Here is a 16,134-nt window from a genome sequence, read left to right on the forward strand (position 1 = left end):
CCTAATCTGCCTGTGAACATTTCCTCCTCTGTAGACCCCATGCAGCTGGTGTCACTTTGCCTCACTTGGGGGTTTCCAACTCCTGAGTAAATACAGATGCAAAAAAAATTCATTTAAGATCTCCCCATCCCTTTGGGCTCCACACATGGATTACCATTCTGGTCTTCCAGAGGACCAATTCTGTCCTTTGCAATTCTTTTGCTCTTAACATAACTGTAGAATCCCTTAGGATTCTGCTTCACTTTGGCTCCTGGCAGAAACCTCATCAGGAATTAGTTTCCCGATTTCTTCCTGAAGTGTTCTCTTGTATTTCTTGTACTCCAGAAGCACCTCATTTGTTCCTACTTGCCTATACCTGCAATGCACCTCCCTTTTTGTCTCTTAACCAGGGCCTCAATATCTTTTGAAAACCAAGGTTCCCTATTTTATTCTGACAGTATACAAGTTTTGTGGTCTTAAATTTTCACTTTTGAAGGCCTCCCTCTTACCAAGTATACCTTTGCCAGAAAACAGCCTGCCCCAATCCACATTTGCCAGATCCTTCCTGATATCATCAAAATTGTCCTTTGTCCAATTTAGAATCTCACCTGTGGACCATACCTATGTTTTTCCATATTTGTTTTGAAACGAATGGCATTGTGATCATTAGATGCAAACTGTTCCCCTACACAAACTCCCTGTCATTCCCTAATAGCAGGTCAAGTATCGCACACTTTCATTGGGACTTCTGCGTACTGAGGAAGGAAACGTTCCTGAACACATACAACAAACTCTATCCCATCCAGTCCTTTACAGTATGGAAGTCCCAGTCAATATGTGGAAACTTAAAATCACCTAATATAACAACCTTATTATTCTTGCAAGTCTGCAACCTCTTTACAAATTCGTTCTTCTAAATCCCTCGGACTGTTAGGTGGTCTGTAATATAGCCTATTAACATGGTCATGCTTGTCTGATTTCTCATTTCCACCCCTGACACCTCACTGGACAAGTTCTCCAGCCTGTCCTGACTGAGCACTGCCGTGACATCTCCCCTGGCTAGTACTGCTACCGCTCCCCATTTAATCACTCCTGTCGGTCGCATCTGAAACAAGTGAACCCCGGAATATTGAGCCACCAGTCCTGCCCTACTAGTAACCAAGTCTCACTAATGGCCACAATGTCATAATTCCATGTGTTGATCCATGCACTGAGCTCATCTGCCTTTCCTACGATACTTCTTGCATTGAAATATGTGCAGTTTAGGACTGTAGTCGCACTCTGCTCAACCTTTTGATTCCTGACTTAGTCTTATGTATTATCAACATCTGTCTCCCCAACCTCTCCACTATCTGTTCTGGCACTCTGGTTCCCATTCACCTGCAACTCTTCTTCATAATTGTACCACTATGTTGGGAGCACCAGATCCATAATTTCATAATTCAAATTTAAGTTCAATTTCAGTTTATTGTTATTCAACTGTACACATGTATACTGACAAATGAAACCATATTCCTCCAGACCAAACTGTAAAACACCATACATATCATTCACACATGAAGTTCCACAACCACAAATAAATTAACAAACAATAAGGCATGAGTATAGGCAATTTAAAAGTACGTGCGCTTTATTTATATGTGATGTGGCAGAGAGTTCGGTAGTCTCATGGCTTGGAGAAAGAACCTGTTTCCCATCCCAACAGTCCTTGTCCAATACCTCCTGCCTGATGGTTGGGGTTCAAAGAGACTTTTGGAGGGATTCCATAATTTCATGCAACATTTATGTTTGTAATTTAGCGTGCTGCTGCTGTAAAAAAAACATTTGTCATGGTATTTGTACCTTGGATATGTGTGTTTGTGACAGCCTCTCAGTTAATGCCCCCGCCCCCCAAATGAGAACTGGATGTCGCTATTACAAATTTAGAACAGCCAAGAATCCGTTTACCAAACCTCTAAAGAGCTATTAAGTAAAATGAAACAATAAATTAAATGGTACGTTTAATAATTTACAGCCGAGATGATTCAAAATGCCTCTAGCAGTGGCTGTTCATGCAAATAAGCAGCACAATAAAACATAAACGTCAGCGTTTTGCTTTGTGTCACACGCGTTACGCAAATTCAAAACAACATATATGTTTTAAAGCGTCTCACTGCCAGTTTGAAAAGAAAGTCGTGCGTCCTTTTAAAGGTGTCAACCCCACTTGATCGCGAGCGGCCGCCGGCGTCTGGTGATTGACGGGAGAGTTGGACCAATAGATCTGCAGGACCCTGGTTTCCTATTCGTGGAGCTGTGGTGACAGAGCCAATTGTCTTGAGGTGTGGGCGGAACCTAGAACCATTTATCGGGTTAGTAAGAGAGGCGGCGTACGGCGGGAAGTTTCAGTGTGGCGACGCCTGAGGGAGTGAGTGGAGTGAGTGCGGGATCAGAGGGACGGCGGTCGGAGGGTGAGCTTTGGACGGCAGTAGAGGATAAGGATGAAGATGAGGATGTCGCCTTAGAGGAGTGGGCGGTGCCTGTAAAGTCAAGTCTTTGTTGCCATGGTTACTGTGCTACCCTCCCCTCTATGGACCTCCAGTCCGTCCTTCAATAACCCACTCCTTGCCCTGTGGCATCCTTTCCCCTACTTCACCCTGTCATCAAAGACCATCCGGGCCTTTCTGACACCCATCAGAGATATTTATCAGAAGCGCTGTGTACGCAGGGCCCTTAGCATTGCCATTGGTCTCTCCTATCTGTCCAACAATCTCTTCGACCTACCATCAGGCAGGAGGTACCACAGCATTGGAATTAGGATGGGAAAATCTCCCTCCCCCCAACCCGTAGGAATACAGATCTCCCTGTCACCACCCAGGTTTCCTCACAATATGAAGTGCCAGCAGCACTATACTGTTTACTTTTTAACTTGTATCATATATGCACCTTATTATTTGTTAATTTATTTGTGGTAATGTTATTTGAAGTGTTAGGTGTGTGAGTTATATGTACTATGTTGCACAGACATCACATTGTTTGGTGGTACACATACTGACAGTTGAAAGACAATAAACTTGAACTTGTGACCATCTGCACCTTCTTCAACCAAGGAGCTGATAGTAGACTTCAGGAAATCAAAGCGCGTCGAACACTCTGCTCTGCACATATACGGGAAAGAGGTGGAGAGAGTAGAGAGTTTCAAGTTCCTCGGCGTCCACATCTCGGCTGACCTCACCTGGACTGCCCATATCTCTTATCAGGTGGGGAAGGCCCAACAGAGGCTCTACTTCCTAAGGAAACTAAAGCACGCTCTCCTCCCTCATCACCTACTGATCAACTTCTATCGGACAACTATAGAGAGCCTCCTGACGTATTGCTGTGCAGTGTGGTTTGCCAGCTGCACAGAACAGAACAGGAAGGACTTGTAGTGGGTGGTGAGGGTAGCAGAGCGGGTTATTGGCACAACATTACCCTCCCTCAGAGACATTTATACTGGCAGACTTCAAAAGAAGGCTACTTGTATTTCAAAGGATCCCACTCATCCTGGACATCACCTGTTTTCCCCTCTACCTTCTGGGAAGAGATACAGAGCATTAAGGATGAAAACAAAGAGACTCCTTAGCAGCTTCTACCCACAAGCAGTGAAATGTATAACACCCCCTTCCCTTCTCCTGTCCCCCCACCAAGACGGCGGCAGCTAAATGCATCACACTTCCAGGAATGGCAGGTGTGCAATAGTCCTACCCCCCCTCCCCCATCCATATATTCTTAATTTTGGACTGCACTCCTGAGGTTTTAGAGTTTATTTTATGTATATATTCTTGTCATGCTGCAAAACGTTGAGCTGCTAAACTGTGTTTCATTGCTCCACAACAATGACAATAAAAATCTTCTTCTTCTTCTTCTTCTTTACCCCATGGTACTTTATTGTCGCCAAGCATTTGGTACTAGAACGTACAATCATCACAGCGATATTTGGTTCTGTGCTTCACACATATTAAATATTAAAGATATTAAAATTAGTAAATATTAAACATTTAAATTATAAATCATAGATAGAAAATAGAAAAATGGGAAGTAAGGTAGTGCAAAAAAAGACCGAGAGGCAGGTCCGGAAAGGTCCTGCTGCTCTAATGGAACGAGCCCCTCCGCTGTCTGGGTTAGATTTCATGCAGGCCCAGTGATTTATCTGCCTTCAAACACCATCAGTATTTTCTCTCTTAGATTGTTTAGTCTCAGTCAGTATTTCCCACCTTTCCTTTGGAATTCCCATCCCCGATCCTATTCTGACACGTCGGCCCACGGCCTCCTCTTCTGCCACAATGAGACCCCCTCCGGGTGGAGAGGCAACACCTCAGCTTCTGTCTAGGTATCCTCCAATCTGATGGCATGAACATCGATTTCTCCTGCTGCTATTTTTATTTTTTCCTTTACACTTCCCTCTTCTATTCCCCACTCTGGTCTCTTATCTCTTTAAGAGGCCAATCAAGGGCTACATCTGCAGCATGCTACCACCCACACTGGACCCCCTACAATTCGCCTACCGATGGACAGGTGACGCAATAGCCACAGCTGTACACACCATCCTTACACTCCTGCAGAATAGGGATGCTTATGTGAGAACGCTGTTCTTGGACTACAGTTCAGTATTCAACACCGTAATACCTTCCAGGCTTGACAAGAAGCTCAGAGACCTCGGCCTTCACCTGCCTGGTGCAGCTGGATCCTGGACTTCCCTGTCAGATTGCTGGCAAGTAGTAGGAGTGGGCTCCCTCACCTCTGCCCCTCTGACCCTCAACACAGGAGCCACCCAGGGCTGTGTCCTAAGCCCCCTCCTTTACTGTCCGTACACGCATGACTGTGTTGCTGTCCACAGCTCCAACTGGCTAATTAAATTTGTAGATGATACTACATTGATTGGCCCTATCTCAAATAATAACGAGGCAGCCTCCAGAGGAGAAGCCATCAGCCTGACAGTGGTGTCAAGAAAACAACCTCTCCCTCAATGTTGCAAAAACAAAGGAGGTGGTTGTGGACTACAGGAGAAATAGAGACAGGCCTATTGACATCAACGGATCTGGAGTTGAGAGGGTGAACAGCTTCAAGAAGGACATCGAGGAGCAGATAGGGAGACAATTCTGGAATGGTGCAGTAATAACAGGGTCGTCGTGATGGGAGATTTTATTTTTCCCAGTATCGATTGGTGTCTCCCCAGAGCAAGGGGTTTAGATGGGGTGGAGTTTGTTAAGTGCGTTCAGGAAGGTTTCCTGACACTATATGTAGATAAGCCTACAAGAGGAGAGGCTGTACTTGATCTGGTATTAGGAAATGAACCTGGTCAGGTGTCAGATCTCTATGACTCTTTGCGGCAGGGTTAGCTTGGCTTCACCTTTTTCTCAGACCTTCACCTTTGTCCTTCTCATTCATCCTGCTGCCTTCTCTGCATCTTAACTTTCTTTATTATTGCTCTTTTCTCGTTGAGGTCGAGGTGCTTGCACCTGTGAAACTTTAACTCTGTTTCTCATCCCATAGATGTTGCCTGAGGACTTGAAGGATTGTGAATAGCAGTGGAAAACATTGAAAAGAACAAGCCTCCTTGGTTGTGTGTTTCCCTAGGGCCAATAAAAAGTTGGGATTAAGTGGCACAGCTATTCTGGGAGCAGCTGCAGTCTGAGTGGACAGGGTTAGAGGAGGGAGCTGAGGCTTTGGCTCTGAGGCCAAGGCTAAGAGGAACATCTTTCTGTTTTATTATTAAGTTTCATTCGCAGGACCCGGCCCGGGACAGAGCAAGAACAGGAAAATTGAAAAGAAGCGATTCTTGTTGCCTGTGCGAGAATTTCACTCGCAGGAAAAGAGGTGGGTCAGCTGATTGTTAATTTTATTTATTTAAAGATACAGTGCGTAACAGGCCCTTCCGGCCCAATATGCTGCACCACCCAGCAACCCACCTTAATCACAGGACGACTTTCAATGACCAATTAACCTACTATCCGGTAGGTCTTTGAACCGCCCGCAGTTCACGGGGTGAATTGAACTCCGAACTCCAATGCCCTGAGCTGTCATAACTTTGTACTAACTGGTACGCTACCATGTCACCTGTCAATTAATAGATGATTGGCTAAGTACTAGCAGCCAATAAAAAGAAGTAGGGTCACGCACAGTGGCCCATTGGAGAGGGTTGATTTCTAATCTGAGTCCTGATGGCTGTCATAGTGTGGACTTTGGTGAGGAGGTGAGTAACATTGAGGTGAGCGTAGGTTCATTCTTTTTGTCTTTCCTTCCACCCTCAAAAGCTTTTTAGTTATTGCAGATGAGCTCAGTTCTGTATCGTGCTTCTCCTGTGCAATGTGGAAACTCAGGGAGGGTATTGGAGTCCCGGATGACTGTGTGTGTGCAGCCCCTGACAGTCCACGTGACGGCCCTGGATCTGTGCATGGATTCACTTTAGATCAGGGGTTTCCAACTTTTTTTATGCCACGGACCCCCACCGTTAACTGAGGGGTCTGTACACCCAGGTTGGGAACCTCTGCTTTAGAGCTTCTGCGATGCTGGGAATGTTGTGGATAACACACTTAGTGAGTTCGTCACACTGCTGTTAAAGGGCCGAGGGGGGAAAAAGTTCAAAGTAAATTTATTAACAAAGTACATATTTATCACCATATACAACCCTGAGATTCATTTCTTGTGGGCAAGCCCAGTAAATGCAAGAAACACAATCGATTCAATAAAAGACCACACCCTACAGGACGGACAATGGCCTATGAGCAAAAAAAAACAACAGACTGCAAGTACAAACAAAGAAACAGACAAGAAACAATCACAATAATAAATTAGCAATAAATATCAAGAACAGATGAAGAATCCTTGAAGGTGAGTCCATAGGATGTGGGAATAGTTCAGTGATGGGGCAAGTGAAGTTATCTTCTCCGGTTGCCTTGGAACCCTTTCCCACATACCTCTGTGCCTGAGAAGTAGCTACATCTGACGGACGATCATCTGGCTCCTCACCGTACTCTGCTGTGGGTATGCTGGAACCGGTAGAAGCCAAGGTACTGGCCCTAAATGTAGCACTGATATGTCCTGGTCACTGTTGCTCTCAGTGCAGTGTATGATAGCCTTACCGTCCTTTGGTGTCCCATTGAAGCACAAGATGTGAAACATACTGAGTGCTCTTTTAGAAAGTGCTGCCAGGCTGCCAGTGGTTTTTCTCTGAAACCACTGCATTTCCTTTAGGGAGTGAAGTTTCTTATGGACGGGTAATTGTCTGTGGCAGAGCTTTCTATTTCTTTTTATTGATCGTGATAGGGGTTTTGGTTTTCCGTCTTTCTGCTGATGACCTCTCTTTGAATGAGGTGTTGCCAGAAGTTAAACGGATAAAACTAGGGTAATTTCAAAGTTTGTGTATCGGCAGATGAATTTCATCTTGTTTCGCTTCTCCACTGTGGGGTTCATTCCTCTTACAGCATCTGAGAAATTCAGCCCTGGTAGGTAACCCTCATTTTTTGTTGATTGTAGTTCCAACGACAGATCCGCACGTTCCAGTAGCTCCCACCGTTCTGTGTGAGAGCTTTGGAAAGTTGTCGAGACTGCTGAAAAGACGTTCTTCGATTGACTAGCCTTTGCCCCAGCATTTTTAGACCCAGAGCTGCATTAGCAGTGTACACTGCCTTAACCCTTGTGGCATGTTGGAAGCCATGCCAATTACAGAGAAGGTCCAGCTCTTCACTAAATTTAAGACTTAGTCCTTCCACAGCATTGTGAAAGCTTGCCCTCCAGGATAGATAGCTGGCTGGTAACATAGTGTGTTACCTCCCAGGCGCGATGGTATGGGATGTCTCGGATCGGGTGCAGCGTATCTGAAGGGAGAGGGTGCAGCCTGATGTCTTGGTACACATTGGTGCAACACACGCTGGTGATATCCTGATAGCATGGCGGAGGCTACGCGAAAGAAGGCGAAAACGTACAAATTCCATCCAGAATAGGAAGAGGAATTTCTATTTACCTTGGTGAAAGACAAGTGTGTATGTATGTTGTGCCACCAAACACAAGCACTGACTAAAAGAGGGAATCTGGAGCGGCACCACAACACCAACCACCAGAAAAAACCAAAATAAACAAGCTAATTAATTAAGTGCCACCCTAATTAATGTCCTAATGTCGGACCAGATGATCTTTATTTTGGCTTTTCTTAAAGAAGTGCTGGGTGTGTTCCGACTACCGCTGCACCCCTGCATTCTTCGTGGCAATGTATCGGTCAGCAGCCCAGAGGTTGGGGACCACCGGAACACAAGAAGCCTTTTACAGATGGCGATTTTTATTCAAGGAAGCAATGGCCATTACCGCAGAGACTGTTTTTAATGACTTTAAAAACAAAAACGACATCACAACCGCAATACATAATATACCGCTTGGCCCTGCAACAGTGACAAGGGGGGTAGAATCACTGTCAGAGGACGTGGATATTTTTCACTACAGTTCGATGAATCCCTGGATGTAATGCAAACAGCTCAGCTTGTTGTATTTGTCAGAATGGCTTTCCAGGATTTTACAGCAAAGGAGGACTTCCTCACTCTTTTGCAATTAAAGGAGAGAACGAGAGGTGAGGATATTTACAATGAGTTTAAAAAATATGTCTGTGAAAATGACATCCCCATTCATAAACTGGTGGCAATTACTACTGATGGGGCCCCAGCAATGAGCGGTGTGCACGTTGGTTTTATAGTACTCAAAGTCAATGCCTCCTTCGGGTCAAATTTACCTTGTGAAATTCCACTTTCACAGATGAAAATTATTAAATCTAAGTACAGGAGCTGTCTTACTGACTCACACCTCACAGACTGTCTCAGACTGGCTGTCTGTAGTTATGAGCCAAATTTCAGGAACTAGCAGAAAGTATTCAGCCCCATTTATCACACTGAGTGCAACAGTCAATCTTTATTCATTTATTTTTCCTGTTGAAATAAAATTAAATAATGAAACTTAGAATTAAAGGTGTGAAGTATTGTAATATTCTTAAAGAAAGGCAACTATGGCCTGTTTGATATGCTAGTTACAATGTTTTCTTTTTTGAATTAATTTGAAAGTTTAACAGAAGTATTTTGTGTAATTCAAATACAATCAGCTCAAAAGGCCTCAAATTGGAAGTACAATCTGAGCTGTTTTTTCTCTGAACGATTTAGTTGGTAGATCTTGCCTTTCACTAAGGTCGAGGTAGGAGATCTTGGGCTTAAAAAGGTTGGTGACCACGAGTGTAGAGTATCTAGGGGTTGAGTTAAGCAATGGCAAGGGTAAAAGGACCCTAATGGCCTCCAAACAGCAGCTGGGATGTGGATTACAAATTACAGCAGGAGATAGAAAAGGTGTGTCAGAAGGGCAATGTCACGATAATTGTTGGGGGTTTTAACAAGAAAGTGGATTGGGAAAACCAGGTCAGTACTGTACGTCAAGTGAGAGAATTTGTAGAATGTCTAAGGGATGGTTTTTCCGAACAGCTTGTCGTTGAGCCCGCCAGGGGATTGTCTGTTGTACAATGATCCGAAGGTGACAAGAGAGCTTAAGGTTAACGGACCCGTAGGGAACAGTGATCACAATATGATCGAGTTCACTTTGAAATTTGAGAAAGAGAAACTAAATATCAATGTGTCGGTATTTCAGTGGAATACAGGAAATTACAATGGCAGGAGAAGGGAACTGGCCAGGGTTGACTGGAAAGGGACACTAGCAAGAAGGACAGTAGAGCGGCAGTGGCTGGAGTTTCTGCGAAAAATGGGGGAAGGGTAAGAGATATATTTCAAATAAGAAATTTTCAAGAGGAAGAAGGACATTACCGTGGCTGACAGTGAAGTTAGAGCCAAAGTGAAAACAAAAGAGATGGCATACAAGGAAGCCAAAGCTAGTGGGAAAATAGAGGATTGGGAAGCTTTTTAATAACTTTCAGAAAGAAACGAAGGTCATTTGGAAGGAAAAGATGAATTATGAAAGAAGCTGGTGACTAAATCAAAGAAGATACTAAGGCCTTTTTAAGTATATAAAGGGTAAAAGAGAGTTAAGAGTAGATACAGAACCCATAGAAAATGATGCTGGAGATATTGTAAGAGGAACTGAATGCGTATTTTGCATCAGTCTTCACAGAGGAAGACATTTGCAGTATACCGGACATTCAAGAGTGTTAGGGAAGTGAAGTATTGCAGTGAAAATTACGACTGAGAAGGTGCTCAGGAAGTTAATGGTCTGTGGCTGGATAAATCTCCTGGACCTGATGGAATTCACCCTCGGGTTCTGAAGGAAGTAGCTGGGGAGATTGCGGAGGTATTAACAATGATCTTTCAAGAATCGATAGATTTTGGCAATGTACTGGATCATTGGAAAATTGCAAGTGTTACTCAGAATCAAAATCAGGTTTATTATCACCGGCATGTGAAGCGAAATTTGTTAATTTAGCAGTAGCAATTCAATGCAAAACATAATCTAGCAGAGAAAAAAAATAATAAATAAACAAGTAAACCAATTGCATATATTGAATAGATTACCAAAAAACATGCAAAAACAGAAATACCGTGTATTAAAACAAATGAGGTAGTGTCCAAAGATTCAATGTCCATTTAGGAATCAGATGGTGGAGGGGAAGGAGGTATTCCTGAATTGCTGAGTGTGTGTCTTCAGACTTCTGTACCTCCTACCTGATGGTAACAGTGAGAAAAGGGCATGCCCTGGGTGCTGGAGGTCCTTAATAATGGACGCTGCCTTTCTGAGACACCACTCCCCGAAGATGTCCTGGGTACTTTGTAGGCTAGTACCCAAGATGGAGCCGACTCGATTTGCAACCTTCTGCAGCTGCTTTTGGTCCTGTGCATTAGCCCCTCCGTACCAGACAGTGATGCAGCCTGTCAGAATGTTCTCCACGGTGCAACCATAGAAGTTTTTGAGTGTATTTGTTGACATGCCAAATCTCTTCAAACTTCTAATAAATATAGCTGCTGTCTTGCCTTCTTTATAACTGCATTGATATGTTGGGACCAGGTTGGATCCTTAGAGATCATGACACTCAGGAACTTGAAGCTGCTCACTCTCTCCACTTCTGATCCCTCTGAGGATTGGTATGTGTTCCTTCATCTTACCCTTCCTGAAGTCCACAATCAGCAAATTTATAGATGGTATTTGAGCTGTGCCTAGCCCCACAGTCATGTGTATACAGAGAGTAGAGCAGTGGACTAAGCACACACCCCTGAGGTGTGCCAGTGTTGATTGTCAACGAGGAGGATATATTATCACCAATCTGCAGAGATTGTGGTCTCCCAGTTAGGAAGTGGAGAATCCAATTGCAGAGGGAGGTACAGAGGCCCAGGTTCTGCAACTTCTCAATCAAGATTGTGGGAACGATGGTATTAAATGCTGAGCTGTAGTCGATGAACAGCATCCTGATGTAGGTGTTGTCCAGGTGGTCTAAAGCCGTGTGGAGAGTCATTGAGATTGCGTCTGCCGTTGTCTATCACCACAATAAGTCAAATTGCAGTGGGTCCAGGTCCTTGCTGAGACAGGAGTTCAGTCTAGCCATGACCAACCTCTCAAAGCATTTCATTACTGTCAATGTGAGTGCTACCACTCATTAAGGCAGTCCATATTAGTCTCCTTAGGCACTGGGATAATTGTTGCCTTTTTCAAGCAAGTGGGACTTCTGCCTGAAGCAATGAGAGGTTGGAAATGTCCTGAATACTCCCACTAGTTGGTTGGCACAGGTTTTCAGAGCCTTACCAGGTACTCCATCGGGACCTTTGGCCTTGCGAGGGTCCACTCTCTTTAAAGACAGTCTAACATCAGCCTCTGAGATAGAGATCACAGGGTCATCAGGTGCAGCAGGGATCTTCACAGCTGTAGTTGTGTTCTCCCTTTCAAAGTGTGCATAGAAGGCATTGAGTTCATCTGGTAGTGAAGCATCGCTGCCATTAGTGCTATTGGGTTTCACTTTGCAGGAAGTAATGTCTTGCAGACCTTGCCAGAGTTGTTGTGCAGCTGATATCACCTCCAACCTCGTTCGAAATTGTCTCTTCGCCCTTGAAATAGCCCTCTACAAATCATACTGGGTTTTCTGGTACAGGGTTGGGTTGCCAGATTTGATTGCCACAGATCTAGACTTCAGCAGACGATGTACCCCCTGGTTCATCCACAGCTTTTGGTTTGAGAATATACAGTAAGTCTTTGTCGGCACACACTCATCCACACAGGTTAATGAAGTCGGAAACAACTGCAGCATGCTCATCCTGGTTGGAAGATGAATGCCTGAATACAGTCCAGTCCACCCGGTTCAAAGAGGTCCTGTAGGTGCCCCTGTGCTTCCCTTGTCCATACCTTCTTCGTCCTTCCTGCTGGTGCTGCAGTTTTCAGTCTCTGCCGAAACTCAGGGACTAAAAGTACATCCAGATGATCAGGCTTCCCGAAGTGAGGGCATGGAATAGCACGGTAGGCATTCTTGATGGTGGTGTAGCGATGGTCCAGTGTGTTGTTTCCTCTGGTATTGCAAGTAATCTGTTGATGGTAATTGCTTAGTGATTTTTGACCTTCATCTTTGTTAAAATTCTTTTTCTGTCATTCTACCTCAGAGGCTTCCTTCACCAGGTGGCCTCAAAGCCATTGGCATGGCACAGCAGTTCTGTGCTGTCGAAACCAATCCTATGGTCATTGTGAATGTAATGTTCTGCTGCTGATGATTTCTCTCGGCTAGATCCTTTTTCACTTTTAGTCCTGCAATGATTAGGTCTTAACAAGCCAGATACCAAGCCAAATCTAATGCACCTGCAGCTCCTGAATGAGGATATTGTGGAGACTGGTTTGCTCAACATGTGTCCTCGGATGGATTGAAGCTCAGCCTGTCCATGCCTGTGCAGATGGGATTAGCAGCAGTAGCAACTCTGTGCTGTGTTGAAACTGTAGAAGGGGATGTTGTGGGTTTTGACCATGACTGTCAATCCCTGGACTAAGTGAAAGGTTGGCTGAATGGTGTGAACAGCTTCTACCTGTAGAGCTGGAGCACTGACTTTTTCATAGCCAAAGTGCATTTGGACATATTCTTTCAGAAGCTGCATTGGCTGTTGTGATGACAAAGCATGACTGATTCTGGTTATATGTGGACTCATCACCGTCTAAGTCAGCTTTGCCCAGCTTTGCACACATGGCACTGCGAGGGCAGTAGAGTGAAAATATAACACATCTTCAAAGCCATTGCCACAGACTGGAGACGTGTCTGAAAGCCGTATGCTACAGTGTCAGCTTCTAACCCCAGCAACGTCAATCACCGAGCACTGGATCAGGTCAGAATGCGGCGCATCTGTCATGTCTTCGCAACGCTCAGACAAAATCACAACTAGCATAGCCGCTGCACAAGCCAATCCAGCGAGGCTGAAGCAGCAAGAATGAGAGCAGCTCATGCTAAGTGTGAAGTTGAAATGCTGATAGGTAAAGCTCATGTAGGAGCTACATTGAGTGTGTTCAAGGAGGAGTGTGAAGTTGAGACTGCCTTAGCAGAGGCAAAGGTGTATGAAGCAGCTGCTGACTCTGAGAAGGTGACTTGAGAAGTAATTTTGTATATTTCTATCAAATCTCCTTTCATTCTCTTACACTGTAGGCCCAGGCCCAGACAGTCAAGTGGCAAGAGAAACAACTACTGGCTCAACAAGACGCCTAATGCCCGTGCGGTGAATCTCTCTCTGCCCAAAACAAAGATGAGGGGCACCAGCTCCGAACGTGCTGAAGGTCAGGACAAAGCAACAGATCCAGAACCAGAGGACCAGAAAGAAGAGGAAGTCGACTGGTGGGGTCAACGGCTTCCGATTGAAGTCTTGGTTTATATCTTCCGTTACGTGGTGTCATCCAGTGGAGCTGTACCAGTTCTCTGCAGGTGAGGGGCCAAGGTGGGAGAGGGTGCAGAGGAGATCTACTAGGTTGCTACCGAGATTAGAGACCATGTTTTATAAGGATAGACTGAGTGAACTAGGGCTTTTCTCTTGGAGTGAAGGAGGATGAGAGGTGACTTGATAGAGGTGTATAAGATGATAAGAGGTGTAAATTGAGTGGACAGCCAGAGACCTTTTCTCAGGGCCAAATGGTGAATATGAAATGGCGTAGTTTTAAAGTGATTGGAAGGAAGTATAGGGGTATTTCAGAGGTAGGCTTTTTACTTGGAGAGTGGTAGATGCATGGATGTGTGGGTGGTGGTAGAGGCAGATACATAAGAAATATTTAGAGTGTAGAGAAAATTTGTAAGGATGTTGTCAGGACTTGAGGACCTGAGTTATGGGGAAAGGTTGAACAGGTCAGGACCTTATTCTCTAAAGTGTAGGAGAATGAGGGGAGATTTGATAGAGGTATATAAAATTATGAGTGGTATAGATGGGGTAATTTGTAAGCAGGCTCTTTGCACTGAGGTTGGGTGAGACTAGAACTAGAGGTTAAGAGTGAAAGGTGAAATGTTTAAGGGGAACATGAGGGGGAACTTCACATAGAAGGTGGTGAAAGTGTGGAACAAACTGCCAGTGCAAGTGGTAGATGTGGGTTCAAATTCAACACCTAAGAGAAATTTGGATAGGTACATGGATGGTTATGGTCCGGGTGCAGGTCAATGGACTAGGCAGATTAGTTTGGCATGGACTAGATGGGCTGAATGGCCTATTTCTGTGCTGTAGTGTTATATGACTCGACTCTCAACTCTTAGGTACATGGATGACTGAGAAATGGAGCACTATGTGGGAGGGAAGGGTTAGATTGATCTTAGTGGGTTAAAAGTTTAGCACACCATTGTGGGCCAAAGGATCTGTACTGTGATATACTGTTCTATGTTCTGCGTTGCGGTATTGATGCACATGTGTGGTGACTAGTGGCATGTGAGTGTAGGGCTGATGAAAGTGGGATTTGGAGATGGAGGGGAGGGTAGGGTGGTAACTGGTTCCCATGGGAGGTGGATGGTGATGGGTACAGAATTTAGACAAGGACAGGAATTTTGTCCCAATGTCTGTGCTAATTATTAAACACCCATTGATGCCAATCCCACAACCAATCCTATTTCATTCTCCCTGCACTCCCATTAGCTCCCCTTTGATTCCACCACTCAGCTACAGTATACATTGGGGACCTCACTTCATTCGCCAAAGCAGAAATTCCTGGTGACCAACCATTTTAATTCCTATCCCTATTCCTGTTCTGACGTGTGCCACAATGAGGCCACTCTCAGGGTGGAGGAGGTCTAGGAGCCTCCAACCTGATGGCATGAACATCAATTACTCCTTCGGGTAACTTTTTTTTTCACATTTTTTTCTTTTCCCCACTCCCTTCCCTCTTCGAGACCCCACTCTGGCCCCTTACCTCTTCTCACCTACCTATCACCTCCTCCTTCCCTTTCTCCTAAGGTCCACTGTCCTCTCCTATCAGATTCCTGCTTCTCCAGTCCATCAGCTTTCCCACCCACCTGGCTTCATCTATTACCTTCGAGCTTATCCTCCTTTCTCTCCCTGCCACCTTTTTTTTCTGGCGTCTTCCCCCTTCCTTTTCAGTCCTGATGAAGGGTCTTAGCCCAAAGCGTCAAATGTGTTCATTTCCATAGATGTTTCCTGACCTGCTGAGTTCCTCCAGCACTTGGTGTGTGATGCTCCAGGTTTATACTAGTTAATTAACCCTTTGGGTGTTCTGTACCGTCAATGAACTTGGGAGTACTCTGGATTTGGGAGGTGGGAGGATCGTGAGAGGGCTCGAAGTTGGAGGTGGGATGGTGACTTTAAATTTCTGTTTCATACAGTTGGATAGAACAAGAATGCCTCTGCTGCATCCTGAGAGTTACAGACTGGATATACGCGGCATGGTAGCGTGGTTAGCACAGTGCTTTACAGTGCCAGCAATGGGGATTCGATTCCCACCACTGCCTGCAAGGAGCTTGTACATTCTCCGTGTGACTGTGTGTTTCCTCTGGGTGTTCCACTTCCCTTCCACATCCCAAAGGTGTACGGGTTAGAGTTAGTAAGTTATGGGCATGCTCTGTTGGCACTGGAAGTGAGCGACATTTGTAAGCCACACATTTTCTTTGGACTGTGTTGGTTGTTTCAATGCATTTGGATTTACGTGTGACAGTTAAAGCTAATCTCTATCTTTTGGCTGAGGTGTTCTTTTGATCTGATCTTTGATCCTGCATTTTGAAAC

The 16,134-nt window shown here is 44.8% G+C and overlaps 1 protein-coding gene across 1 annotated transcript in view; it reads left to right on the plus strand.

Moving 5' to 3' along the window:
• Nucleotides 1-2,338: 2,338 nt before the first annotated feature.
• Nucleotides 2,339-16,134, plus strand: part of LOC140184959 (F-box/LRR-repeat protein 6-like) — a gene marked incomplete at its 5' end in the record, with an annotated part of 57,633 nt that continues 43,837 nt past the window's right edge. Inside the window, 3 exons of the mRNA XM_072238201.1 lie at nt 2,339-2,426; nt 5,724-5,811; nt 13,574-13,846. Coding sequence (XP_072094302.1) covers nt 2,339-2,426; nt 5,724-5,811; nt 13,574-13,846 — 449 coding nt within the window. The remainder of the gene's footprint in view (nt 2,427-5,723; nt 5,812-13,573; nt 13,847-16,134) is intronic.

Source organism: Mobula birostris, chromosome 20, assembly GCF_030028105.1.
Source record: "Mobula birostris isolate sMobBir1 chromosome 20, sMobBir1.hap1, whole genome shotgun sequence".
NCBI lineage: Eukaryota > Metazoa > Chordata > Chondrichthyes > Myliobatiformes > Myliobatidae > Mobula > Mobula birostris.